Source organism: Otolemur garnettii, unplaced genomic scaffold (assembly GCF_000181295.1).
Source record: "Otolemur garnettii isolate 467f Iridium unplaced genomic scaffold, OtoGar3 scaffold00250, whole genome shotgun sequence".
In the NCBI taxonomy this organism is placed as follows: domain Eukaryota; kingdom Metazoa; phylum Chordata; class Mammalia; order Primates; family Galagidae; genus Otolemur; species Otolemur garnettii.
Window position 1 is genome coordinate 1,465,349 of NW_003852645.1, and position 27,745 is coordinate 1,493,093.

General features: G+C 42.8%; 1 protein-coding gene across 1 annotated transcript in view; it reads left to right on the forward strand.

Moving 5' to 3' along the window:
* LOC100944162 (transmembrane protein 132D-like) overlaps positions 1-27,745 on the forward strand; it is a 561,473-nt gene that overhangs the window by 434,454 nt on the left and 99,274 nt on the right. The window contains exon 4 of the mRNA XM_003802605.3: positions 18,325-18,508. Within this exon, the coding sequence (XP_003802653.1) occupies positions 18,325-18,508 (184 nt within the window). The remainder of the gene's footprint in view (positions 1-18,324; positions 18,509-27,745) is intronic.

Genomic DNA, 27,745 nt, shown 5'->3' on the forward strand with positions numbered 1-27,745 from the left:
TCACTTATGAAGAAAAATGATCTCAGATAGTCAGAGGGGAGAAAACATATGTCAAATACTAAGACTGGAACCTTTCAGAGGCCCCTCGTGGGCAAGGCTGATTATACAAGTTGTTCCTTGCACAAGGGACGCTGAAACATAGCCTCACCCTTCGCACCCGGCCTTGCAACTGGCCTGACCTGCTGCCATAGAGACAAGGAGCAATTTGTTAATTCACACAAAAGTACCACAGAAGTATAGCTTTTGCCCCAAACCATGAATTGGTAAAACTAAGGCAGATTATCCAGAAACCTTTAATTATAGTAACACCAGGGCAACAAAGGATGAAATGCTGAGTCACTAAGTTTCTTCGAAAACCTTGCCAACAAGAGCACTTTGTGCCAAATCTGGTGTGAAGACATACCTGTTTGAATTGTGTGTTATTTTGCAAAAAAAAAATGTGAATGAACTGACAATGTTTGAAAATCAGGGCATTCAATTTTCTAAAAATGGATTTATGACCTTCTCTGGGTTGCAGTCCCAATATTGGGTATTTACCCAAGGGAAATAAAGACATTTTATCATAAAGACACCTGCATTCAAATGTTTATAGCAGCACAATTCACAATCGCAAAGTCAAGGAAACAGCCTAAGTGTCCTTTAATTACATGAATGGAATAATAAATCACATTATGTGTATGCCATAGAATATTATTCCATCATAGAAATATGGAAATCTTATATCTTTTAAAATAACCTGGATGGGACTGCTGGAGACTATTCTCCTAAGTGAAGTGTGCAAGAATGGAAAAACAAACATCACATGTGCTCTGAACTAAACTGGAGCTAGCTGATCAGTGCCTTAATGCTCACATGTGAGAAAAATGCAGTGAAGTTCAAATTGGGGGAGGCAGGTCAGGCATGGTAAGTTCCCCCTGCAGTGGTATATTTCACAATTCCTGGGTGAGGGACAGAAGGACAACTTGGACTTTAACAATGAAAGCAAACTATGTAACCAAATCATATGTACCCCCATAGTCATCTGAAAGGTGTTTTGAAAATCGAATATTTTTTAGGTTAAAGAGTTTTTCACTTTTTTGGTTATATTTATCGCTATTTTGATGCTATTGTAAATGAGATTGCTTTTTGTCAGATAGTTTGTTGTTAGTGAGTCGAAACCCACTGCTATCCTCATGTTAGTTTTATATTCTGCTCATTTACAGTGCACAATTGCTAATGAAATGTATGTAAAATTGTGTCATCTATACACAAAAATTCTTTTGGTAAAAAAATCAGATGTTTTGGTACTGGACCTGTATTCTTTCCCAGCACAACGGGCAAGATCTGGGTGGGGGTATCCCATGAGTCAGGGCAAGTTGGCTGGACCGTCCACCCCCGCTGCCCTGCGTCCAGCTATGCTCCTGACTGCAGGACCTGCTGGCCTTTGCAGCATTTGAATATAGAGATCCTTTCCTCTTCCTTGCACCCGTATATGCCCCCCAAGACATAGAGCTTACAAGCACACTGAAATTGCCTGATCTCACCTGGCTTTAATCTCTTTTTAACAGAAACCTCTCCCCTCCCTTTCCCTGTTTGTAGCTTCCAGTGACAGTTTACACCCTCAGCTGTTGTCTTCACTGCTGGAAAATTCAGTTGTCATGTCTCCTGTCACTTGCATCAAATAGCCATCTTGGCAGACTGATGAGCCCCTGACTATTCAGATGTGCCCCAAGCAGCCTCTCCCAGTGAGGTGGGACATTTGAAAAATAACAGACAGGCAGCTGGCTCCTCCTGGCTGGACCCAGCTGCCTGTGAGCATCTTAGATTTGAGGGTAGATTCCTGTGATTATATTCACAAGCATTCTAGCAAAAGATTAATGCAGTGTCCCATGAGATGAGTGCCATCAGCTTCCTACTTAATTCATCTGACAAATGATATCAAATGTTATACTGCTAACACAGCAGGGCTGATACATGAATTAATTTTTAGAAAACAGCATGAGGAACAGATAAGTTGTATCAGGTGAAATTTTTTGATTAGGGAGGTGGGCAATGGGCTCTCCATTTGTCACATTCTATCCAGGAAGATAGATAAATCTGGATGCCAAATATCATTATCCTGGCATAGGTGTTGTTGTCTATATTCTAGCAGGCCTACATATACCCTTAGACACCATGATATACCCTTATACACAAACGCAGATATACCCTCATACATACACACACAGAGGGGAATGTACCCTCTGCATTCATAGGCTGGCACTCAGCTTCATGGAACAAAAACCCACATGTAACAATCTTAAAAAGATTGGAGTTTATGTGTCTCGAACAACAAGGAGAGGTAGGTAGGTACCCCACAGCTAGTATAGGGCTTAATTAATGGTACAGTAGGGTTTCCATCTCCACCTCCCTGCTGTGCACCTCATTATCACAAGGTGGCAGCTGCACCTCCAGCCATCATATCAATATTCCAGGTGGGAAAGAAGAGGAAAGGAGAGCAAAAGGCATATGCCCTCCAAAATAACACCTCTTGATCATGTGGAAATCACAGAAATTTTATAAAATGGACTTCTTCTTACAGCTCATCGGCCAGAAATATACCCATGACCTCAAGTCAGAGACTTTTATTTCTTTGGTGGAAACATGAGCCACATGAAAGTGTAGATAGATAGATGTATGTGAATAAATAATTAAATAAATCCCACAAACAGAAATCAAAGGGAAAACTATACTGAGGCTTCGCTTGTGCCATTTTTATCCTTCGGCAGGTTCTCTGTAAATCACATCTGTAAAATAGACACCCTGCCTCAGATGACGTCTGCACACAGCTGATTTACAGCAGTTGTTAGTGTGGTGTGGCCTGGGCCTTTCCATGTCTCAAAGGCTGAAAACCCTCTGGGATCCGGCCCTATATGAGGTGGGCAGGCATTCCTTCTTGGCACAGTGCCAACTCCACCATGAAGCCTCTGCCCCATCTCTACCTATGTGTGACTTGCCCAGAAACTACATCATTGGCTCTGTGCATGACAATTCACAGCCCCTCCTGTGGACCCCCTCCCAGCCTCACACTCGCAGCTTGTGTCTCCTTTCACAACAGAAGAGCCCTGCTGAGGCCTGTACAGTTGCATCTTGTAGCAGGAGCCTCACGGAGATGCTTTGTCCTAGGGCCACAGGACTCTTTTCCTAAAACTGTGTTCCCTAAACCAAAATACGCATGATGATATGTGATAATACTTGGATAAGGATTACACTTTCTTGTGGCTCATATTTCCACCAAAGAAATAAAAGGCTCTGACTCGAGGTCATGGGTATATTTTTGGCCAATGAGCTGTAAGAAGAAGTCCATTTTATAAAATTTCTGTGATTTCCACATGATCAAGAGGTGTTATTTTGGAGGGCATATGCCTTTTGCTTTCCCTTCCTCTTCTTTCCCACCTGGAATATTGATATGATGGCTGGAGGTGCAGCTGCCACCTTGTGATAATAAGGTAAAACAATATTATTTTCCTTTGTATTCTTTAAAAGTACAGTAAAACCTCTGTTAAGTCGACCACCCAAGGGACTTGAACAGACTGGTCAACATATGGAGGTGTTCAACAAAAGAACTAGGCCCACTGTACTGACATGTATACACGGTGCATGTCTCGGCTGTGAAAATCGGGTCAGTGTTAGGCAGTGGTCAGCTATGGAGGTTTTACTGTATAATTAGTATGTTAAACCTGATGTGGCTAAAGTTTAGGAATCTTCACTGCAAGGGACTGTTCTCTGTTCTAGTGCCAGAAAGGCCTGGGATGGGCACAGATGTGCCCAGACTCCCTGTTGAGAAAGGACATGCTGCCCACTGAGGGACATGGACTCAACAGGTAGCCTCCATTCGGCTCATTGCAGACCAGAGTCTGCCTGTGGTCCTAGGAGCTGTCTTGTCCAAGGGCACGCCCTTCCCAGGGAAGCACACACTTAAGGACTGGCAGATGGAGGTGGGACATAAAGCTTGTCCCTCTCAGCCCCTGGTGAGGCCCCCTGAAGGGCTCCCATAGGTTTGCAGGGGTCGTGCTGAGCTCGTCCCACCATTTCACTTCTCTCCCTGCTCAGTCCTGCTTCTTTCTTCCTTTGACACGCGAGTGTCCTTATTAAACATCTTACCCACAAAATTCTACCCCAGTGTCTGCTTTCAAGGAACCCTCCTAAGACAAGTATTAATTATTACTCTGTTCAAAGGCTCAGCTTTGGGTAGAAATAGTCAAGTCTCTTATGGCAAATTACCTCTTGACAAGGGTTCTGGACACCTAGCCTTAGGGAAAGCAATGTCTGAGCTCTCACATGCCGGGGACTGGACTGTCTCCAGCAAGCACTCGAGCCTGTATCCCCAAACACCTACACCTGACAGCTAAATTGCAAGTGGAATTCAAAGCACCTAAAATCTAACCATCAGCTCAGTACTGAAATAAATGATGAGAAAGACTATTTCTGTTTAGCCACATCTCTTTAAGCATGCACTCGAATCTCTGGAGTACAAAGACGTGCTCTGCCTTCATTGAAAAACACAAACAGGATTCTTAATGAGAGTGATGATCGTGGCCAAATTGACCAATAGTTTTCTCAAATTTCATTTGACGTGACACATGAATGTGAAAAGTATCTGGACAGTCATTAGCTGCTGTCTCCAGCCCAGGTGAGGCTGAGTTTTGACCTTCTCTGTGTACCCACTGAGATTTCACATCCATTGGCGTATGGTCTCCATGGCAACAGAGACAATATCAGTTGTGGTCATTCCAGCACCTTGAATAGCACCTGCAGTAACTGTGCATGGAATGGTGGATCTTCTTTGAGGCTTAAGATGTCTACTCCCTCAATTCCTATATGTGGCCTCATGGTGAAGTAAGAGGTCAGGTCTAACGCTTTCACTAAGTTAGTGAAATCACTAACTTTACTGGAAATAGCAATCAATATCACCTAGCCCTCCACAAGCACTAAACAATACTTATTTCAGGTTTGATTCTGAATTATAACTTCACGCTTTCATTGCACGTCTCCCCAAATCCCTCCACAAGCTTTGCACAGGCATGGTGCTGAGTACTTTGCATAAATGATCTCATGTAATTGTCACTGCCAGTGTTAGGACTGCTTCATGCAGTTGTGCAGGTTGTACACTGCACAATTTAAGATGCACCACATTGATGACATGAATGGTGCCACCTAGAGTCGTTCAGTGGTCTGTCTGTGCACCGTGTCCAGAGGCCAGGTCATCACGCAGAGAGATAATTACGATCACTGATCATTTTGTAGTTTAAAAACATGAGGCTTAAAGACTTAATTATTCTGTAACATAACTAGTACCACATCTAGAGTCCCCTTACGTGTAATTCACACCTAAGACTGTTCTCTCAACCATTGCTTCTACTGCTGTCTAAGTAGGGAGTGTTCATGATGAACAAGTGACTCTCCATGCTGCAAAACACTTGGTGACTGACATGAATGGTTAAGAGAAGGTGTTTGAAGCTTGAGGAAAAAAAGACCCATTGAGTTCTGTTTCTCTCACACAAAACTGATAACAAACATACCTAACTGGCTGTAGGAGAAAAGCAAACTTGCCGATCAAATTATTTTTCCCTGCAGATTTGTGAGATTTTAGTAAATCACCGATCATACTCAAAACCAAAAAGGCAACATTGACTTAAAGTTTATCTTTAATTATATTTAAATCACAAGGCTTAACTGAATGTATTGACATTTATACCAAGAAATTAATTGACATTCTATTAACCGCAACCAGCAAATTAATTCTTCAACCTCAGACCTTGAGCACTTGAAGGCTGGAACAGTTATGTATTGATCGTTGATACGGCATTTTTTTGTCACTTGGGAATTTAACAGCTAAGCCTGTGAAAACAGAATCATCTCTCTCATATGAAGAATAAACGAGACAAAGTATTTGAATTTTTGTAATTACAAAAGAATGAAATTCTGAGCCTCTGAACATTTGGATTCCTCACATCAGATGAAAATTGAGAAAACCATGGGTGGTAGGTGTAGCAATGATCGTCACTATCAATTAAGAATCCTGTTTGCATTTTCCAGTGAAAGCAGAACATTTCTTTGTACTCCAGCAATTCAGCCGCATGCTTAAGGAGACTTGGCTAGATAAACAGACATAGTCTTTGCTCATCATTTATTTCAGTACTGAGCTGATGGTGTTAGATTTTATGTGCTTTGGATTCCATTTGCAATTTAGCTGTCAGGTATAGATGTTTGGGGATACGGCCTCGCATCCTTGCTGGAGACAGTCTGGCTGGCATCGCCTGTGAGCAAAGACGTTGCTTTTCCTAAGATAAGATGCTCTAAACCCTTGTCAGGACACGGAAACTCCCATTCACAGGGGTCTTCCTTTCACCTGATAACATACCCTGTGGAGTTGGAGTGTAGAGAAATCCCTCCTGGTGGATTTTCTCTTAAATAAATAAAAATAGAGGGAAGAGTATAAAAGGCAGCACTGAGTTGCCAGATGCAGCAGATGAAACATTTCTAATTAAGAATTCTTGAGAACAAGGTGTCGGGGGAAATGCAGTGCCAAGTACAATTGTCGATTCCGGTTAGAAGGTCAAAGGAGTCTGCAGGGAGACCTGGTGCTTCAAAGATAGACCTTCTTCTAGCCCTACAGGAGAGAGATTTAGATGTTCAGGAACTAATTGTGTATAATTGTTTTGCTTACCTTCCTTGCCAGTTCCACCTTATTCTGATTTTGTATTTTCTGCCCAAGTCTCATCTAGGGCTTTATCACAGATGCTGAGCAGAAAGAGTTTCAGGCAACCCAGATACCTGTTTATGCAGACAAGATGCGATCTTGAGCCGTCTGCAGCCCTGGCGAGAATGCTAATGTGTCTGTGGCATACAAATTGGATTTTTTTTTATAGGAAAAAATCTTCCAACAAAAAGAAATATATAAAAATAAAATATCTCTTCATCTCCAAGTGAATATGTTTTATTTTTTTTTTAAATGTCATGATGTGGAGATGAAAGAGTTAGCTTTATTTTCTTTTTATATCCGTCTGTAGCAGAGATTCTAACTCACGTGCGGAAAACGCTTTCAGATTGAGGGTGGGTGGGTGGATAGGGGCAGCTCTGGGAGGATTTCAAGGACATTTCATTTATAAATAGAATTTTGCCTTTCGTTTGAGGCTTCTGGTTCTTGCCCTCCCACTGTAGTCCCACCTTTATTTTCCTTTGGAATGTGGGAGACCATCTTGAACGGAAGATAACAGGTACCCTGCAAAAGATCATTGAAAGTCAGCCTATGTAGAGATGGAAAGATCATAGTAAAAACAAGAATAAATGAGGTTTGATGGGGAACTAATTTTTCTTTTTTCTTTTTTCTTTTTTTTTTTTTTTTTTTGGTAAATGAAGTTTCAAACTGAAAAGATAAGGTTATTTCATCTCAAATAAACAAGAGTTATAATTAGAGCTGTGGGTTTATTCTTAAAGACTGAAACTATGGTAGCTTTGATTGGGTAGAAAAGGTAATCAATCTCTCAGGAAAAAGTACTTGGTTTTGATCAATTTAGAAAAAGTCGTGTATGTCTTCATGAAGTTTTCTAAAGGGCTTATCTTGGGCTTGTGTTGGCCACAGCACAGGTTTTTGAAGTGCCTAACTTGTCACCATCCTTCTTGATTTTCTCTTTATTGACCCGGAGATGCTTAATTCTGCCATATCCTTGTTTGTCAGTCATTTCATGTATGAATAAACTAATACAAGCATTTTTCTCCAAGATCTCAATCCCTTCTAAAAGATGACATCATTTAAGAGATTTGAAATACCCCTGTGCACTAGACTGGTGTGGTATTTACATGTGATTGAATCCTGAACACTGACAGCGATCAACCAGTGTCAGTGACAGACAGTTACGATGCCTCTGCTACATGGAAACAGATCGTTCAATGGGGTCCAACTTTTACGTCCGTGGTGTGTTACATAGCTCCTACTCAGACGCAGGAAATCCTTGTAATAACTCAGGTATCTTCCCAGCTTCCAGTTTCCCCAGTTTCCCTTTCTTCTGCAGGGGAAGCTGTGCTCTACCAGCGTTGTGATTCTCAGGGCAGGCGTGGTGAATGCATCTGTTGTGTCTGTCTCCTTGCAACTCTGAACAGTGGCCTGTGGCCAGTGGAGATAGACACCAGACAGGGTGACAGTGATTCTACCCACAAGCACTTAAGAGAACTCAAACAAAACCTTCTATCCATAAACCATGAACTTTAGTCCTACCCATGTCCCTGCTGTCCTTACGAGCTCACCTGTGCCCCTTCTGTGGCCTTATTTCACTTGAATTTCCTCCCTGGTCCACACACACGTTTCCTGATTTGCATCTGATGCGTTCTCAACACTGCAACCACAGTGCTGCTTTCAAGCCATGAAACCCTTTGCCTAAAGCCACTCGATGGCTTTAGGAGATGGAGGGGACTCTAGGGCTGCTCTTCTGGGGCATGTCCTGGTGTACCTCCCAGATGCACAGGAAACCGCACTTATGTTTCTAGGTGAGGGCTCTCCCATTCTCAGGCTGATTGCACCCTTACAGACCAAATCCCCGTGCCAGACCCCAGCAGTGACCCTGTGCGAGGAGGAGCTATGTGCAAAAACACAGGCTCTGCAAGCCACCAAGGAAAAAGCCAGAACTAAACAGCAGGAGCCACCCCTGTGCAGGATTAGTAACTGCTTGGCCAAGAAGGTGGCAGCAATGTTTCTGAGGAGACCTCATCAATTTTTGGATTGCCATCCCACTGTCAGCCCTCCGTGGCCCTCACCTCAGTGTACACTGATCTGGATGGAGTGCCCTCCTTTTGGTGTTCCCACCGGCATCCCCCAGACATAGACCTCAGCCAGACGGAAGGTGAGAGTGGGTACAAGTTTCAGGTGGATCCTGTCCCACATACCGACGGGAGAAGGGAGCAGTCACCACCAGCTGCCCTCTCCCCACTGAGAACGTGCCCATCTACTCCATCCTCACTGAGCCTATTCTTGCATTTTACATAAAATATCTCAGTGTGGAAAAGCAGAGTTTTCTTCAAGAAAAAAAGTAAAATAAAATGTTCAGATAAAAATGCTACCCCGTCCAGAGAAGGACTCCCTAAAGACAGATAACTAACTTGACCCAAGGATCTTAGGCATGACATGGGTCAATCTCTCTCTTTAGAGATTGTTGGGTATATCCCTAGCTGTTCTTAAAGTTTGCCACTAGCCCTCACAAGGGGACAGACAGTCTGACTTGACAGGTGTCCTTTCGGGTTGGTTCTGCTTAGTGAAGAATTGTCCTGTGATCAGTTATCCCTTCTACTATTTTGTGGACATTTTTGTAGGACTCATAACTAATCTTTTCTTTTTCTCTTACTGCAACAATCCATAATTTTGGCTTGCCTATTGTCCCTATTTCAATTAAGATCATTTTGAACTTTCTGTCCTCTACAGAAATAAGTGGTGTGTGGATTCTGACCCCAGCACAATTCTCATTCTAGTGCCTGGGCTTATTTCTACCCTTTCTTCTTCTGCTCTTCTGACCCAGAATAGTCTCAGGTCAACTCTTCAATTTAGACTCACTCGTTATCAGTGAGAATAAGTATTTGAGCACCTCATAATGTCTTCTAGAGAGATAGACCCCAGCATTTACATACTGAAATAAATGTTATTTTGTTTTTAAAGTTTTAGTCATTTCCCATTGTCTTATGATAAAGACCAGAGATGGGCAAACTTTTCCTGGAAGACTTTCATGAGCCATATACTTTCTATTCTACGTAATCTTCTTTTTTTAACCTTTAAAACTATACCTGGTTTAGCTCAGGAGCTGTGCATAAACAAACTACAGCTGGATTTGACTGACCACCCATGGTTTGCTGACTCTGTTCGAAGATGATGCTCAGAGTGGTTTAAAAAGACTTGGCTGATTCTTCCTCTACTCCCAGCTCATCATCTCATGCACCAATCCCACACCCTCTCGCTGGTCCAGCCTCATAGGGCTTTCTGGCTTTTCCTTACCCATTCTGCTGTCTCCACTGACAGAGCCTGTGTGCATGCTGGTCCTTCCGCTGGGAACCTTCTTTGCCTTCCTACTCATCCTTCCTCAAGATCATTTCCCACCAGTGTCTCCCCCTGGGAATTGTCCTTGGCCTCCCTGAGGTCCTCAGAAACAGGCTCTTCTCTCTGTTACGTGATGTTCTTTCTCGTGAGGAGAGAAGGATGGCGTGGCCAAGGTGCAAGCTTTCTCCTAGAATTGTTTGAAAGCAAGAAATGACTACATACTCTTAGATGGCATGTAGCAAAATGTCTTTATTTTTCACTCCCTTTTATTGGGAGCTAGTCACGTATACCACATTGATCAGTAATCCTAACATCCTCAATTCTTATTTTAAACTATAGAAAAGAAAGAAAGTCCGGGAAAGTGAAATAGCCATCATAAGATTAGCCTAAAGAAAGAAAGTCCGGGAAAGTAAGACAACCATCTTTTTTTTTTTCATTTTTTTATTAGATCATAATTGTGTACATTAATCCTATCATAGGATACAGTATGTTGCTTCCATATCATAGGATACAGTGTGTTGCTTCCATATCCTGTTAGGGTACATGTGAATTTGTCTAAAGGTCGAATATAAATGTCTTAACACAACAATTATGAGAAAGACATGATGGCTATGTTAGCCAGTTGGATGAGAGTTTTTCAAGACAACCATCTTAAGCTAGCCTCAAGCTGTTCCTCTCTGAAGACCTAAAAGAACTATACATTATCTGACTTCTATCTTTAAAGCTAAATGTCAGGATAAACAGAGGAGTAAAACCTTTTTCTTCTATGTACTCAATTAAATTTCCGAGAAATAGGGTCCATGACTATTTTTCTTATGGTTTGGAGACCCCACAGTTACAATGGAGTGTTTTACTCACATCATTATGATGGAGTTTTTCTTTTTACTCACATCAACCTTTGAGTCATGTCCTCTGCACAGATGGGCTGTTTCAACCTTTATCTGGCAGGCTGACTTGACTACACAGTTGGGGTTCCCTGTAGGAGGTTGTTAGGCCTGGCCTGCAGGCCCCCACTATGTTTTCCCAGGTCACTTAGGTCTCGACAAAAGCACACGATACTCTCAAGTCTTTTCGTTCAGTTTCTGGAATTAAAAGAGCACATTTCATTTAATTTTGTGGGAGTTTACCCCACACTGTCACTGCAGAATTCAGTTTCTCATCTGTTCTTGCAGGTGCCAGTTTATATTAGCTAACACAGTTGTTGACTTAATGTCTGTCTTTCTCACAGACTGTGTGCTCTAAAAATCAACAATCTTCGGCAGTGCACTCTCTGGGAATTGTGGGGAACCAGCCTTGGTTTGTGGTCATTTACCAATTTTCCTGGTGTAAATACCCTACTGCCCCAGCCAAGTTCAAGTTCCCCACGTGATGCTGCTGCATGTGAGGCTGGGAAAGAGACCTGCAGAGTGAGCTCTCAGGAGCCAGCCCCAGCCACCACTTGAGCAGAATCTTCTTTACCTAACCTTTGTGTCCCCCATCACTCAGAATAGCAACCAAAACATAAGACAACCAGAAATATAATTTGAATGATTGAATGAATGGGGAAGATATTGGGATACAGAACAAGGAAGCAGAGGAACAAAAGGGAGGATTGCAGAGTGACCCAGCTCGGGCTGCCACCTTTCCATTTTTCTCTTTTCCAGAATGACTCTGGTCACCAAGCCTTGGGGTATTATAAGGTAGAGATAGACGACATGAGAAGACAAATTTATGGTGACAAAAACCTCATTATACAGTACATATATTCAAGGGAGCATGCATATTTTAGTTTATAATGAAAGTTTTTTTATACTGAAAATGCTAATGAAAAAGTCAGAAAAAAAGATGTCAGTAATGGAAAACCTTAATACTGTGATAATATCTAAGAAGAGGCAATTTGTTTGAGTAATATCCTTATTTTAATCTTGGGAATGAGATATGAAGGAGGGCATAGGGGAGAAGGACCACAGCTCTTTCACTTCGGAGACATCTGGTGGCCCCTGTCCGTGCCTGACGCAAGTTTCCAAAATGCCATTGCAGGTGAATAGTGGCTTGGTCTGCAGGACCCCTCTAAAGTAGAGATAGCATAGCTTGGTGCCTGGAATAGTGGCATCCCTACCAGTTCTCTCAGTCTGAGTTTCTCTTTTGTTGCCAGAGTCCTTCACATTTCACTTGTTAATTTATTTTGGTATCCTTCTTATTAAAAAATTCCTTAGGTTTCCCTAAAAGCAAACTCTGAGATGAAGATCCGTGTGCAGTTGATTTATGAAGGATGTGCTCCCAGAGAACCCAGTAAGAGCCCAGGGGAGGTATAATGGGTGAATTCAGGGGAAGGTGCCAGGGAAGACACTGGAGTGTGAGCAGTGCCAGTGACCTTGACCCCAGTAGGGGCAGGGGAGCTGAGCTTCCATCCTCCAGTTCTGATGGATTCCATCTAGGGGGAACTTCCAAGCATTTTTAGCTCTTTGCACTGGTGGACAAAGTGGCTCCAGATACTCAGAAAGAGTCACATGAGGAGGTTTGCAGGTACAGATTGTTAAAACCAAAAGCAACACAGAAGCCAGGGTTGAGCGAGATAGAAACAATACAAGGGATGTGTGGAGATTTGGGTGGAATGCCAGAATCATTCACCATGATTTGCTGCTTAAAAATAAACATCTAGATGACCTTTGAAAGTGTTCTGAATTCTTTAGAAGACAACTGAGACCACTGTCTAAGGAAAGGGTCATTCAGATACTAGCTTAGCCCTCTCTCTGGCTTCACTTTTGTTTGCAGAAACTTTACCCATTTATGCTTTAGTGTACCATCTGGAAAAACCTAAGTTGGAAATGGAATTTCACTCTCTGCGTCCCCCACCCACCCCTCCACGTTACCCCAAACACTCATGCAGGCACTGGCAGCCAATCGCCTATGTGGGTGGTTGCAGGGAAGTTCGATCGTTCGCGTGCTTTTTAAGGACCTGTCATAATATGTTGGTTTTCTATTCTAAGGGGAAAAAACACACACACACACAGGTAGCTTTAAGCTGCATTGACTTACATGTCAAATACTTTAAATCATGGTTTGCTCACTGGTCAATGTCTATGCTGATCTATCTGTCTACAATGTCTATTTTGATCTCTCCCACCATAACTTTCATATCTAACGGTGTAGTTTCTCTACATCTCTACTTTGATTTATAGACACATCATGAAACTGAAGAGTTGGCAGAAGACCCTAAAGGCAAAGCTAATTTCAAAGTTACAAAAATATCCCAGCTTCCTTCTGAAGGACTTATTTGCAGCATTCATCTCTCACATAAGCTCTATAGAGTGTGCTGACCTGTGTTTTGCAGAAGGGCACGAGAAGCTGCCTTACTGGCCTTCATTTACAGAGCTATGCCTGTCCCTGCACTGAAGAAAGAGGTGAAGACAGAGAACACAAGAATTAGGAGTGGGCATTTTATGCCAAATCTCCTGACAGCTTCACTTATTAGCAGGGTGACCCTGGGCAGATGTCTGTCTTCTTAGAGACCAGGTTTCTCCTCAATAGACAGGGATGGATATCATCAACTTATTCATTGGAATACTGTGCTGACGACATGAAGACATAAAAAGAACTTAAAAGTGTGTTTGGCACATTAAAAAAATACACACTAAAGGTTAGTTGTTGCATCACTCTGGAAATAGATATGAGAAAATCCTAAAATAAGATTTATCATATCCTTTTGAAAAAAATTGTCCTTTCTTGGCCTTGAGATCTTCCATGGTGGTCCCACAAAGCCTTGAATCTGGTTTTTATTCTTGGATTTCTGAGCTTTGGCCCTGAAGGATGTGGGCATTGTCTAAGCCTGAGCTGACCCAGTGTCATGTCTTCTGAAAGGACATGTCAGGCTATCACTGATGGTCAGCAATGTTGTGCTGACTTTATCTGTTCAAATGAAGCCCTTTCTAGTGGAAGAGTCTAGATTTTGAATTTGTTGCACAAAGGAGTTCACATGAGTGCAAGCTATTGAGAAATAAGAAGAGCTATCCAAACCCAGGAGGTATCATTCATTTCTCTGTACAGGGACTAGACTGATGAAGGATACTTCCAAATTTACACGGATGGAGTCAGCCATAGGTATTTGAGATGTATGTGAGAGGCTGAGTCCCCCATTCGGCTTCCCTTTTGGTTACCTTTCGTGGGATGGCAAACAAGTCAGGGATTTTGGCTTACCCATGCTGGTAGCAATCACACCTGTGGGAGAAACTAAAACTGAGGGCAGGTTCCATGCCTTGAATTCTTGTAAGTTGACAAGTTTGACCTGACCCCAGGCTTTTCTTCGGCAATTACTCTCTTTCCTCCATGGAAATCCTGCCCAAACTCAACCGCAATGCTGCCAACTCAATGCTTCTGGGTTCCCAAATCAAGTACTTCTCTCTCTCTCTCTCTCTTTTTTTTATTGTTGGGGATTCATTGAAGGTACACAGAACCAGGTTACGTTGATTGCTTTTGTTAGATATGGACCCTTTTATAATTATGTCCTGCTCCCAAAAGGTGTACCACATCCCTTGACCCCCCACCTCTCCCTCCTTCCCTTTCTCAGCTCTCCCCATCTCCACCCCTACTGTATACTAGGACCTTAATTGTCCTCATATCAGCATTGAGTATATAGGATTCTTGTTTCTCCATTTTTATGATGCTTTACTGAGAGTAACGTGTTCCACCTCCATCCAGGTTAACACAAAAGATGTAAAGTCTCCATCTTTTTTAGTGGCTGAATAGTATTCCATGATATACATATAGCATAGCTTGTTAATCCATTCCTGGGTTGGTGGGCATTTAGGCAGTTTCCACAGACTTCTTTGACTCACTGCTGGGAGAGGAAGTGGGAGGCTGGCTGTCTGGCGTTGTGTTTAGAGCCACTAAAATTGATGTCTAAATAGTTCAGGTCTTTGCAGACCCTATGTCCCCTTGGCTGGAATTCTGTCCCCTCCTTACTTGGGGACATCTAAAATTTGAAACTTTTCTTTTCCTCATTTCACCTGTGTCACCATTTTGCTAATCCACCAACTTAGTACATTCTATTTCTAATACCATCATATAAAGAATATTTCCACGAGCACAGGTATCCACACAATTAAACTTTTATAAACCTCTAACTGAGTTGTTTTCAATCTTGTTTGCATGTTAGCATCTTCTGGTTAAAAAAGAGAGACAGAAAAGCAGAAGGAAAGAGAAGAGACCAATGCCTGATACCACTCAAGAATACTCAGAAACTTCCTGGTCGTTTGTTTATTTGTAAAGTTCCTTCAGACACTTCTGACCAAGGTGGAAAATCACTGCTTAGCCAGACATAAACTCCTCTTTAACCTACTGCATTTGTCTCCTATGATGGAGTATAACTCCTATTATTCATCAGAAGGGTGATATTCATCAGGTTCCCTCTGGATGAGTATCAGAAGTTACACTCTATCATAAACACAAAAAAGAACAAGATAAACATGCCCAGTCTTCTCAGGACATGAGCACTCTGACAATCAAACCAAAAAGCCATTGTCTTTGTCATTAAACGTGAGGAAGTCATCAACATTGTCAAATAGGCAAGAGTTCTGGAAGCTCTCAAGTATTCAACGTTTACAAAATGGTACGAACGTTCAAACTTGATTCACCAAGATACCCGAGATGAGATATTCCGAAGCCAGATGGCCCTGTGCAGAACGTACAGAAGAAATTGTCAGGAACTCAGTTCTCACTCTTACTGCATGAGAATATCGAGAAGTCTGGGCAAGCCAAGGAATCTCTGGAGAAAACACACACAACATTGTTCACACAAGGTCAAGATGCAAAGCCTTCCTGAAGGTTGCTGTCATCTTGGAGTTATGAATTCCCAACTTAAGGAATTCCGTCCCCACTTCATAGAGGGGACAGTCAAGTCAAAAGAGACTGCACTGCTGTCCCATCTCTACCAGGAAAGACAGTAAGGACAAAAGGAAAATGTTACAGATTACTACATAGGTTTACAGAAAGAGTAAAATTACAAAAAGTCAATAGGTCCCTTATTAACTTCTTGTTGGTGATGTTATAAATGGATCTTGTGGAATGGGAAGAACTTCAAGATATGAGGAGATTTATATTTCTGGTAAAGTGAATTTCCCAAAATGGGGCTGGGTGGTAAGAGAAGCCCAGCATTCCAATGGAAGGAAGATTCCTCAGTTTTATTTGAGACCAGGGTGCCTACACCATAGAGGAAATAGGAGTAGACCTTGAGGTAGGGTGGGTAGTGTAGAGTCACTTACTGTATATGAGAAGTCAGTGCCATGTGGAAGTTCCCGTAGCCCCACATTCAACTTTGCCCAACTCTGTTCTATAAATCTCCCTTTCCCTGAAACTAAAAGTAGCCAGCAAAGCCTAGCACAGCCAAAAGACAAATTATCCCATTTCACCCAGGGGAAAGTCGTGCCAAAATTCTCATAAATTCCAGATATAAAAACAAAGGTGTGCTCTAGCTCTTAGTCTCAGGTTTCCTCTGGTTGCGGATAATGACACCAGGGAGGGGCTGCAAAAAGACAACTGCGTGTGGCTTATGGAAAGAAAGGTCGGGGAGGGGAGAAAGTCCACAGCAGCCAAGATGATTTGCGTCCAATTCCTGTCACACCTGCTGCTGCCCATAGAGCTAAATGTCTTTCTTTTGAGAGCCAAGGGAGTGAGTCTTGCTGGGTTCAAAAGCCGGTTTGCTCACAGCCATGCCAGAGAGGGGTAGTTCAGCAGAGGCTGATGTCTGTAGCTGGGTCCTTCCTTCCAGCAGTTCTTCTCATCTCCTTACTCGGCTCGCCTTCCTCCCTTTCATCCTCCTGTTTTCATCCTCCCCTTCCTCTCTATCCTCCCTCCTTCCTCCCTCCTTCTATGGGAGTCCTATGCCAGCATTCCATCTCATCCCTCACATTAAGAAGAAAACTTCCTGGCTGGGCGTGGTGGCTCACACCAGTAATCTTAGCACTCTGGGAGGCTGAGGCAGGAGGATTGCTTACGTTCAGGAGTTTAAGACCAGAGTGAGCAAGAGGTAGACTCATGCCTACTAAAAATAACAATTATCTGGGCATAGTGGCAGATGCCTGTAGTCCCAGCTGCTCTAGAGGCTGAGGCAAGAGGATGGCTTGAGCCCAAAAGTTTGAGGTTGTCATGAGCTATGATGTCACCACAGCACTCTAGCCTTAGCAACAGAATGAGACACTTGTAAAAAATAAATAAAGGAAGGAAGGAAAGAAGGAAGAAAGGAAAAGAAGAAGAAAGCTCCTCAGAAACATCCCTATCATTTATTTCTTACTGAGAAATTTGCATAGGTTTGATGATGGGATGAAAAGATGTTTCAAGAGCTTTGCTGCATATAAAAGAATACATCTTATGCTCCTAAACACCAGAGTCCAGTGATAATTTTGCTACTTATATGGGTTTTACATAGATGTAAAATTTGACTCTTTAGAAACCCATAGGTAGGAACACGTAGACATTGCTTTGGTCACTTGTGCTTACAAAGCTGCCGTCTCCGCAGGCTCCTGTGTTAATTCTCACCTGCACATTCTTCATCTGCCCCTCAGGGAGTGACAGGCACCAAACCTGGCTGTTTCTGCCTGTCACATAGAGGAACAGATATTATCTGAACACTGGCTAGGAAGAGGCAGCCAGCTAACTGAACTAACTTAAATAGCTGGGAAAACAATTCTGAAAACCCAAGCTGAGTTTGCTTCCAGATGCACGCCTGTAGGAACGTGGGGCATCCACAGCTAGGATTTGTCATAATCACTCCTCTCTCCAAGTAACATCTGGCCACGTCTCTGTTTGTCGGCAGGGATCCCTTGGCCCTGAGGCCTGCTTCACAGCTCACCTCTGTTTCTCCACCATCCTGTCTTAGCACTGCCGGACAACAGAGCTGCGTCACCCCCTGATGTCCTTAAAATTCTGTACACCTAACTGGAACTGGCTCTAGCATTGGAAAATCTGATATAAGTAGCATAGAAATTTATGAGAGTGAGGGAAAGAATCCTTACAGAGAGTAGAGAAGGACCCATGTGAGGAATGCAATCACTGTTTCCTGTAATTATCTACCAACACCTGTCGGAGAGCAGCGGAGCACCCCACACACAGGAGATGGGACCCTGCAGTGATGGCATCCTCCCCTGAGTGTGGGAAGGATGGCTTGCCCTCTGGGGGATTGCATCTCTGATTGCAGGGACAACGCGAGCACGGATGTGTGCGTGGGGAGGTACGGGGAGAAATACCACCTGCTGCCTATGGCCTGCCAAGCCTGGCCTGCCTCACACGTGTTCTCTTTTCCTTCTCTGCAGTGCGGGGGGCGCCTCCTATGAGGTTATGCAGATCGACGTAGAGGTAGAAGAGCCCAGTGACACACCGACCACGCAGCTGGTCACATGGCAGGTGGAATACCCAGGAGAGATCACGTCTGACCTGGGGGTGTCCAAGATCTATGTGAGCCAGAAGGACGTGATTGGAATCATCCCTCTGGCCATGGTAAGGAAGTCCCTGCCGTGGGCTATTCCTACAGAACTCGGGGAAAGGGCTGGCTCTGCACAGTGACCAAGCTGGGTGGGGAAATGTCCGTGAGTAAAGAACCTAGGTAGGGAAGAACCGGACCACCCAGCGCACTGCTGATAGCCAATTCTAAAGCATATTTTCTAAGTAATATTGTTAAAGTCTTATTTAGAAAGTATAAAACTCTAGGTATCTATTTGGGTCTGCCATTATGTAAAAATTACTGATGGGTTGAGACATCTGTTTGCATTCTACAATGGAGGCTGGCTGGAGGATCTCACACACACACAACGCATCCATCAGGTATAGAGGTGAGATGTGCTGAGGGGATGGGTGAGCACCTGCCCAGTCTAAAGATCTCAGCCGGTGTTGGCCATGCAAGAAAGCCAAGCCACATTCTGAAACTGTTAACATCTATGATTTTTCAAGAGAAGCCACAACTAGTTTTAATGTGAAACATCAAATTCTTTATGTTGGTAACTTTCTTTTCTTATATAAGAAAGCGTTATCTATGTTCCATTCACAGGTCATCTGTAACTTGTAATCTAGAGGATTTGGGACTGTAAAGCTGTCCATGCATTTCCTGTGACTTAGGGGACTTAGAGGAGCTTTTATACTTACAAGGACCACACCCTGGTTTCCAATAGAGCCGCTCAGTCCCCACTGGCGGGAAGACCACCCACTCACACCCACCTACTCAGTACCCACCATTGCCTGCAGAGCCCACCTTTCCTGGGACTCTTCAGAGGCCCCTCTAAAGAAAACTGGGTTGTTGTTGTTTTAATTTGACTTTTCACAACATAAACTCTGGCCCATGATAGTCTGCTGACAATAATTTGGGTTTTCTCCTGTTACAAACTTATTTTTGGTATCAGAAGAAGTACGAGTTGGCTTCTCAGTTCACTGCCCCGTGCTCCCCCAGATCATCCATAAGAAAACGCTGACAGTGTGACTAGGTGATGCAGAGAGAACACCCGACGTTAGCCTTTCAGTCAAAGGGGGCACAGACAGTTGCCTGGTGACACTGACTTGGCGACTGTGTTGTTCATTAGGAAATGAAAAGGTGCCCGGGTATTTTGGTTGGTAAGGGCTCTTCTTAGCCGCGTGTATTTCTTTTATTTTAGCAGCACCAGGCCTCCCTGGCATATTAGTACACATGTGACCGGGTGCGCCTTGTTTGGGGCACTGTGAGTGGTCTGTTACTGGGAATGGCAGTGCCTTTTGTCTTAAACAAGTACTTATTTGAATTTGCTCCTTTCCTCCACCTTTGGCCTGAGGAGCTGTAGCAATACTGTCTGAACAGCGCTGCTGCTGTGCTCTGCCCAGACGGGTCTCTGCTCCCTGTACACACATTCCTCCTTCCAGCCACCTATTCTTCCCGCTCTTACGAGAGCCCCTGTCTGTCCTCCACCCATCTCTGAAACCTTTTCCATTCTGCCGCATCCTTGCTTGCTGTGCCGCGTGCAGTGCTGTGAGGTTGTAGGATGTAATGGTAGGGCTGGGAAAATATATCTCAGCTAAGACCCAGCTGACCCCTGCACCAGTTAGAAATTGCATTTGGCTGAAAGAAAGAGAGCTCATGCCCCCTACCCCACCCTCCAACCAGTGGTGGCTTAAGTACAAATGTGTTTTCTCCTTTCATGCAAAGAAACTCCTGAGATTGGTGGTCTAGGACTGGTATGAGTTCGCATGACATTGGAGACCCAGGCCCATCTTTATTTTGGCTTCTGCAGTCAGGTACATGTGTTCTAGCCTCACAATTACCTCACAGTCTAAGATGGTTGCTAGAATGCCAGCCATTGTGTCTATATTCCCCAGACCAGAAAAAGTAAAAATTGCAGGAGAACAAGTAGGGCCAGTACTTTTCCTTCCCAAGAAACCTTCACAAGAATCCAATGTAGTACCTGTGGTTCCAACCAATTGGCCAAAACTTACTCATGTGGCCACATTCAGTGGTAAGGAAAACTGAGAAATGAGTTTTTTAACATGGCAGAGTGCTCAGATTCCATTACTAGGAACAAGAAGAGAACAATGGTTCCAAGGCAGTGAGCAGCGTCTGCAGCAATCCTCCCTGGTTTCCACATGGGGAAACTGAGGCTCAGAGGGTTACCCTGTTGGTACCCGAGTGTTTCCCATTCTCCACTGGTGTTTCAGAACCTCCAAGGAAGAAGAATAGCATCACTAAATCATAACCTCCATTTACTAGTAATGCAACCATACTCAATTTCATTGTGCCTCAGTTTCCCTATCTGTGAAGGGGGAAAATAATACTCAGATAGTTGTTGGAAGAATAAAACAGTAACTCAAGGGTACTTAGGAGAGCACCAGGCCTAGAGCAAACATGCAAGAGATGTCAGCTATTATCACAATTACTCAATTACTGAATGCAGAGAGACTTACCCGCAGCCCCCATATCTCTCAGTGTAAGAAGAGTGCTGGGCAGTGTAGGGATGCACATGGTTCTTGAACTGGATTAAATGAATCAGATTTATACACTTAGTGAAATTAGTTTTTAGCAACATTCTCCAAACAGCGTGCTCTGGAACTAAGAGTGAGGCATCCGAGATCTGACTCATCCTCCTTCTGTATCAGGAGTGTTCTGAGTCCTCTTTCAAGAGAAAGGGGCCTTATTTTAACACCCACTTGGTTGGTAAAAGCATGTTGCCATGGGGGCAGAGAGGTACCAGCATGAAACTACTTTGATTTTGTTTGCTGTGTGTTTGAGAGATATTTGAAAGAAATTTGGTATCTATGAATCGAATGATTGATTGATTGATTGATGTGCCAAATCTCTGAAATATAAAAGAAACACAGAAAGCCAGCTCCCTAGCTATGAGTTGAGATCAGAGTCACACGGGGCCTTCCCTGACACTGGAAGCCACTGTGGTGGGTGCTCGGCAGGGGAGTCATGTGGCCTCACGTGTGTTTTCAGAAGACCAATCTGGCTGTTTGTGGAGAATGAATTTGAGAAAGCAAGGGGCTGTCAAAGAGAGTTAAGGGACTCTATTCTGACTGCTGGATAAAAAGACCCTATAAAGCAGACCTAAAGAGCTTGACATGTACCCATTTCTAAATTTCCTGCCTGAATGTGGGCAGCCTGGGACTTAGAAGGTGGCCCTAGAGAGTAGGGACTCTCTGACCTCTTTCTGTGCTGTGGCTATGTGACCCCAAAGATCCTGGCCTCAGTCCTATGACCACAAATTAACAACAACCATGTCCATGTTTCAGCCAGTATGAATACTATGTAGGTGGAGCAGGTGAGAGGAGGTGTGCACCGCTCCTTCCCCGAGTATGTCACCTCTCCTCCCGCAGCCCTAGCACTCAGCCAGCTGGCTGTACACAACCGCAGAAGGAAGGCACGGTGTGGGAAGAGATCTGATGACACCCCAGTCTGCCTCGTGTGCTGAGATCACTGCAGTGGGGTCGCAGTGTCGTCCTCAGATGATCAGACTGTCTGATGCATGGGGCATAAACATGAAGGAAAGACGGAAATAAAGGAGGCATCCCTCTTTTAGGCCTAGACAGGAATAAAGAAGGCATCCCACTTTTAGGCCCAAACAAAAGTTCCCCATATATCTCTGTGACAGCACCACACACATGTAGAATTTAAGAGATTTTCTCTTTATAAAATATCCTATGGCTTACATTTTTTTAAGTAATCTTGGCACACATCTCTTATTGATTCCTTGAGATAAACTTTAAAAATAAATTTGAATCCAAAAATGTGAATCAACAGGTATGCAATATTATAATATATTTTTACAGTGGCTGCCAAACTGCCTTCCAGAAAATTTAACCAATCACAATTCCACCTGCTGTGCATAATGATACCAATTTCTCCATAACTTTGCCAGCATGTACCATTAAATTTTTTAAATAAAAAGTTTATTAAGCAAAAATTGCATCTTGATGTTACCCACATTTGCCCTTCTTGGTTTACATTTTTGAAATTTCTTTTTTTTTTTATTACATCATAGCTATGTACATTAATACTGTCATGGGGTACAGTGTGCTGTTTTTATATACAATTTGAAATATTTTTATCAAACTAGTTAACATAGCCTTCATGTCACTTTCTTAGTTATTGTGTTAAGACATTTATATTCTACAATTAGAAAGATTCACATGTACCCTTATAGGATGAACCGTAGACATGATCCCACCAATCACTCTTCCTCCACCCATCCTCCCCTCTCCCCTCCCCTCCCTCTCCCCTTTCCCCATATTCTTGGGCTATGATTGGGTTATAGCTTTCCTATGAAAGCTATAAATTAGTTTCATAGGAGGGCTGAGTACATTGGATACTTTTTCTTCCATTCTTGAGATACTTTGCTAAGAATATTTTCCAGTTCCATCCATGTAAATATGAAGAAAGCCCAATTCATAATGGCTAGGTCATGAAAGAAGCCCAAGTGCCCATCAAACCACGAATGGATCAATAAATTGTGGTATATGTACACCATGGAATACTATGCAGCCCTACATTTTTGAAATTTCTTGATTAAATATTTGTTCTTTTCCCACTGGGAATTCAAAATGTTCTTATTACTTTGTTATACATCTTTCTCATTTATTGAGGTAAAAAATACATAACATTACAATTTACCATCTCCTATTCATAAAGGCCCCAAACTGGAAATAACCCAAGTACCTATCAACTGGTGAATGGATAAAGAAATTATAAGATACACATGACGGAGAATATTACAGAACAACATAAAGAAAAAGAATACTAATAAACCCAACCATATTAATAACTCTCAAAGACATATGCTAAATAAAAGAAGCCAAAAAGAAAAAGATTATATACCAAATGATTCCATTTGTATGAAAGTCTATGAAAGCCAACACTGTGATATTGCAAAGAAAATCAATGTCTATCTAGAACTGGGGTTAGAGGCAGGATGAAGAACAAAGAGCAAAAGGAATCTGTTTAAGACAAAGATCCTGTTCTTTATTTTCATTGTGGTAGCTGTTACATGTATATGCTTAGCAAAATTCGTCAACCTGTGCTTTAGATATGGGTAAATTTTATTGTATGTAACTATTTCCATAAAAAACAAAAAGTGGAAAAAAATAATATGTCTTCCAATATATAGGTACTTGGGCATGTCTACATTAGAATAACTTATATTCTTATTATATATGTATGTAATATACAATAAACTTACATTTACCTATAAAAAAATTTACCATCATAACCATTTTAAGTTCAGTAGTGTTAGGAATACTCACATGGTCGTGCAATAGATATCTAGAAGTTTCCATGTTGCAACACCAAAACTTTCTACCAGTGAAACAAAAATTTCCCCTTCCCAGAAATTGGTAGTCACCTTTCTACTATCTATCTATCTATCTAAAATACATATTATTGATATATATTAATTATATATTGTTTTTCTATTTATATGTTATTGACAGTGATGTTTGGACTGACCTATGACAAGTATTTATTTCCCTTCTAATTTCACCTACAGTGTCTTTTTTTTTATTTGCATACAGAGGGTTTTGCCTGTTTAATTTTTTCATAGTTCAATCCACTGGGGTTTTTTTTTTTTTTCCATTTTTCCATTTTCTTCCTTAATGAAAATCCCTCCTCTCCCCTTAATTTTGTCCAGGAATAAAAACCAAAATCTCTGAATATTAAAATATCCGCCCATGGCATCCCTGAATAACTAGATCTACAGTCTTCAAAAAATAATGCTGAGAAGCAAGTAAATGCAATTATAACACCTTGATACGATTATTGAGGATGTGAGATCAATTTGGGACAAAGCTCACAGCTTCTCTGTTCTTTGTGTGAGGTATAATTTCAACTCCAGGAAGGCTCGAAAATGAGATGCAATTAAGCACTTGCGTTCAAAGCTACTTTACCAAAAGATGCTGTTGTTGTTGTTTTCTTCTTCAATATTTTACACTTTTTTCCTGAAGTCTTCACTCTTCTGCATCCTCCCCTCACCCCGGTTCCCGGGGCCTTGAAAGCTTGTTTTGTTTTCTTAATGCAATCCTGTATTTCTATGAATTTGTTCATGTTACAGTTTTCTGTTCAGGAAATCATGCCTTACTATGTTGTAGGTAAATGTTTTTGTCTAAGGGAGGAGAATTCTGAGGACACGGGCCATTAAATGTGCATTAACATTAATCTATTGGTTGTCCATTTGTAACTACTTATTGGTCTCTGAATCTGGAGAACCACTGGGGTGTCTTTGTAATGATGCATCTTTCCAAGGAGAGAGGTTCTAAGGTTCTTACAGCTCTTCAACATTCTTCTCTCCTAACTGCCTCCTGAATTTTAGCTAAGCCAAGTGTTTTGAGCATATGCTGGGGTGCAGAGATAACGATACAGAGACACACTTTATGAACATGAATGCCATCTCAGCTAGTCCTTAAAAACATATTAGCAAGTCCTCTTCATGTTCAAATAAAGCAGATGTTCTCTGCATTCCTCTGGGGTAGCCACGGTTTGGGGTGATCACTCTGACAGTTACCCTCAGTGTGGGTAAAGGAAGTAGGTGGCCCTCCTCTCCTGTGAGACTTTTAACAACGTGCCCGCCCATGTTGTGCTCCTGACCAGCTTCTCATTTTGCTTTGTGTCTCCATTTTGATGACCAAGTTTTAGTTACTAGAACTGATCTGGGACTTCACATAAAGCTAAATCAGGAGACACAATCAGAAGAAATGGCTGTATCATTTTAGAAAATAATCAGAGGAGAATGCGAGCCCTAGACTTGGCAGAGGGGGTGTTATGTGGTATAATTTACAATCTTGTAAGGGTACGTGCAGATGTGTCCACCTAACCCAGCCCTGAGGATCCCTGGGGAAGCCCACAGTTTTTAAACAAAAATGAAGAATCAGATGTGCCATCTGTTCATTGTGGAGTATAATTCAATGTCACATTCTGAGCTTTTTCTCAAACAAGGCACTAATGGAAATGCAAATGCAGCTCAGAACTCTCATCCGAGCTCACCTCCATGCCATGTCCTCCAACAAGCCTTCCCTGGTCCTCATAGCAAGACATGATCCTTGTAAACTCTTCTATCTTTGCACCCATGTTTTTCTTGTATGCACTGAGGATACTGGGCTAGTCTGGGGATTCTGACACCCTTGAATTCTTCTTCTTTTTTTTTTTTTTTTTGAGACAGAGCCTCAAGCTGTCACCCTGGGTGGAGTGCTGTGGCATCACAGCTCACAGCAACCTCCAACTCCTGGGCTCAAGCGAGTCTCCTGCCTCCGCCTCCCAAGTAGCTGGGACTACAGGCGCCCACCACAACGCCCGGCTATTTTTTGGTTGCAGCCATCATTGTTGTTTGGTGGGCCCGGGCTGGATTCGAACCCGCCAGCTCAGGTGTATGTGGCTGGCGCCTTAGCTACTTGAGCCACAGGCGCCAAGCTGAATTATTCTTGCTGTTTGAGATGATGCTCCTGGGAACCATACCAACTGGGAGCCATATCCAAGACACTTGGGAGGATATAAGCTCAGTTTATCCTTTTGATTTACCCACCATGTCCTTCATCATTTTATTTTATTCTTTGAACCCCAAAATTAGTCTGTTTTCTCTTGCGTATACCAGAATACCTGGAACTAGGTAATTTATACAGAAAGGAATTGATTTCTCATAATTATGGACACTGGGAAGTCCAGCATCTTGGGCCACATCTGGAGGGAGCCATCTTCCTGGTGGGGGCGCTCTGCAGAGTCGTAGGGAGGTGCAGGGCATGCTAATATCCCCGAAACCTCAGATGGAGGTTTCTCCTCCTCTTCTTATAAAACCACCAGTTCCACTCCCATGACAACTCACTACCCCATCGATCCATGAAGGGATTAATCCACTGATAAGGGCAGAGCCCTCCTGCCCCAGTTACCTCTTCAAGCCCTCACCTGTCCATCTTGCCACATTGGAGGTGAAGTTTCAACATAGGTTTTGGAGGGGACATTCCAACCATAATAGGCACATGGACTCCTACTATCTCCAAGCCCCTCTTCCTCACTGGAAGCAGCCCGACTCCAATGCACCACCCGACAGACTCTATTTCATGCTCAAGTGCCATTTTCTCATCAGCATGTAGGACCCCATAACCTGGTTATGCTTGGCCGCAGCCTTCACCCTCATGGTTGGACACTTACGTCATCCTTGGGATTCCAGTCAGTAACCCTGAAGAGTCTCTTCCCATCCCTCTTGCATCTTCTTAACTCTTCCTAATTAAGGCACGTTGTCATGTTTTCTGAAATCTGTGATTCAATAGAAATATTCCATGTCATAATCCTAGCAGGCAAAACTTACCACATTTTTATCGCCATATAATATTACTATTATAAATTTTCTGATGGAATATGCTTCAAGTAACCTTTGCCAAACTGAGTAAAATTCTCTCTTTAAATAAAAGGAACTGGCTTTTTCACCAGCCATACTCTCCCCTCATCTTTGTGATCTTCAGAACTCATTCTTCTGACATACACATCCTGTTTGTGTTACCTCCCCTGCCACTGCCCTCAACCCACATCCCCTTTCTACTATACACCCAGCAGAAGGTACCAGCCCATAGTAGCTGCCCAGCAAACTCGTGGAAAAGAACCATATTGTCACCCACTGGAACATGCACGGGTCTGTGAAGAGAGCGCAGGGTCATCTGTCTCCAGCATCTTTGAATCTGGCACAGCTCACACGCACGAACATCGCCCACTGAGACTGGCATTTGAGGAAAGGCCTCCGAATTGTGGATGTAAACACCCTTTCCTGGCTCCAATAATAAAAATGTTTTCCTTGCTTTTGTCATGAAAGCAGATTCTTAGTTCTTTTTATTTGATTTTTCATGGTATTCTTTTCCGATGTCAGCCTGTTAATTAATATGCCAGATACTCTCTGTTGTTTTACTCAGACTTTTTGAAAATTTAGTCACACTGCATAGCACGCCGCCATGTTCATTCTCAACCAAGTGCAAATTAAGATACTGCAGCAGCCCTTGAGAAAACTCTCTGCTCTAAGGCGCTTGCTGATTTTGTGGGTTTGTTGAGTAGCCAGCTCTCCCTCCATAGCATGCACAGTGCTTCCACCAAGAACCTACTGTTTACTAGTGCCAAATGTGACCCTTTGTGCTGCCTCCATTAACTCATTCATTCCCACAGTGACCCCAGGAGGCTGCCACCACTGTGACCCCGTTTCACAGATGGATGAGGGTACAGGGTTTGAAGAGTAGTTTCTAGCTACCCTATGAAGA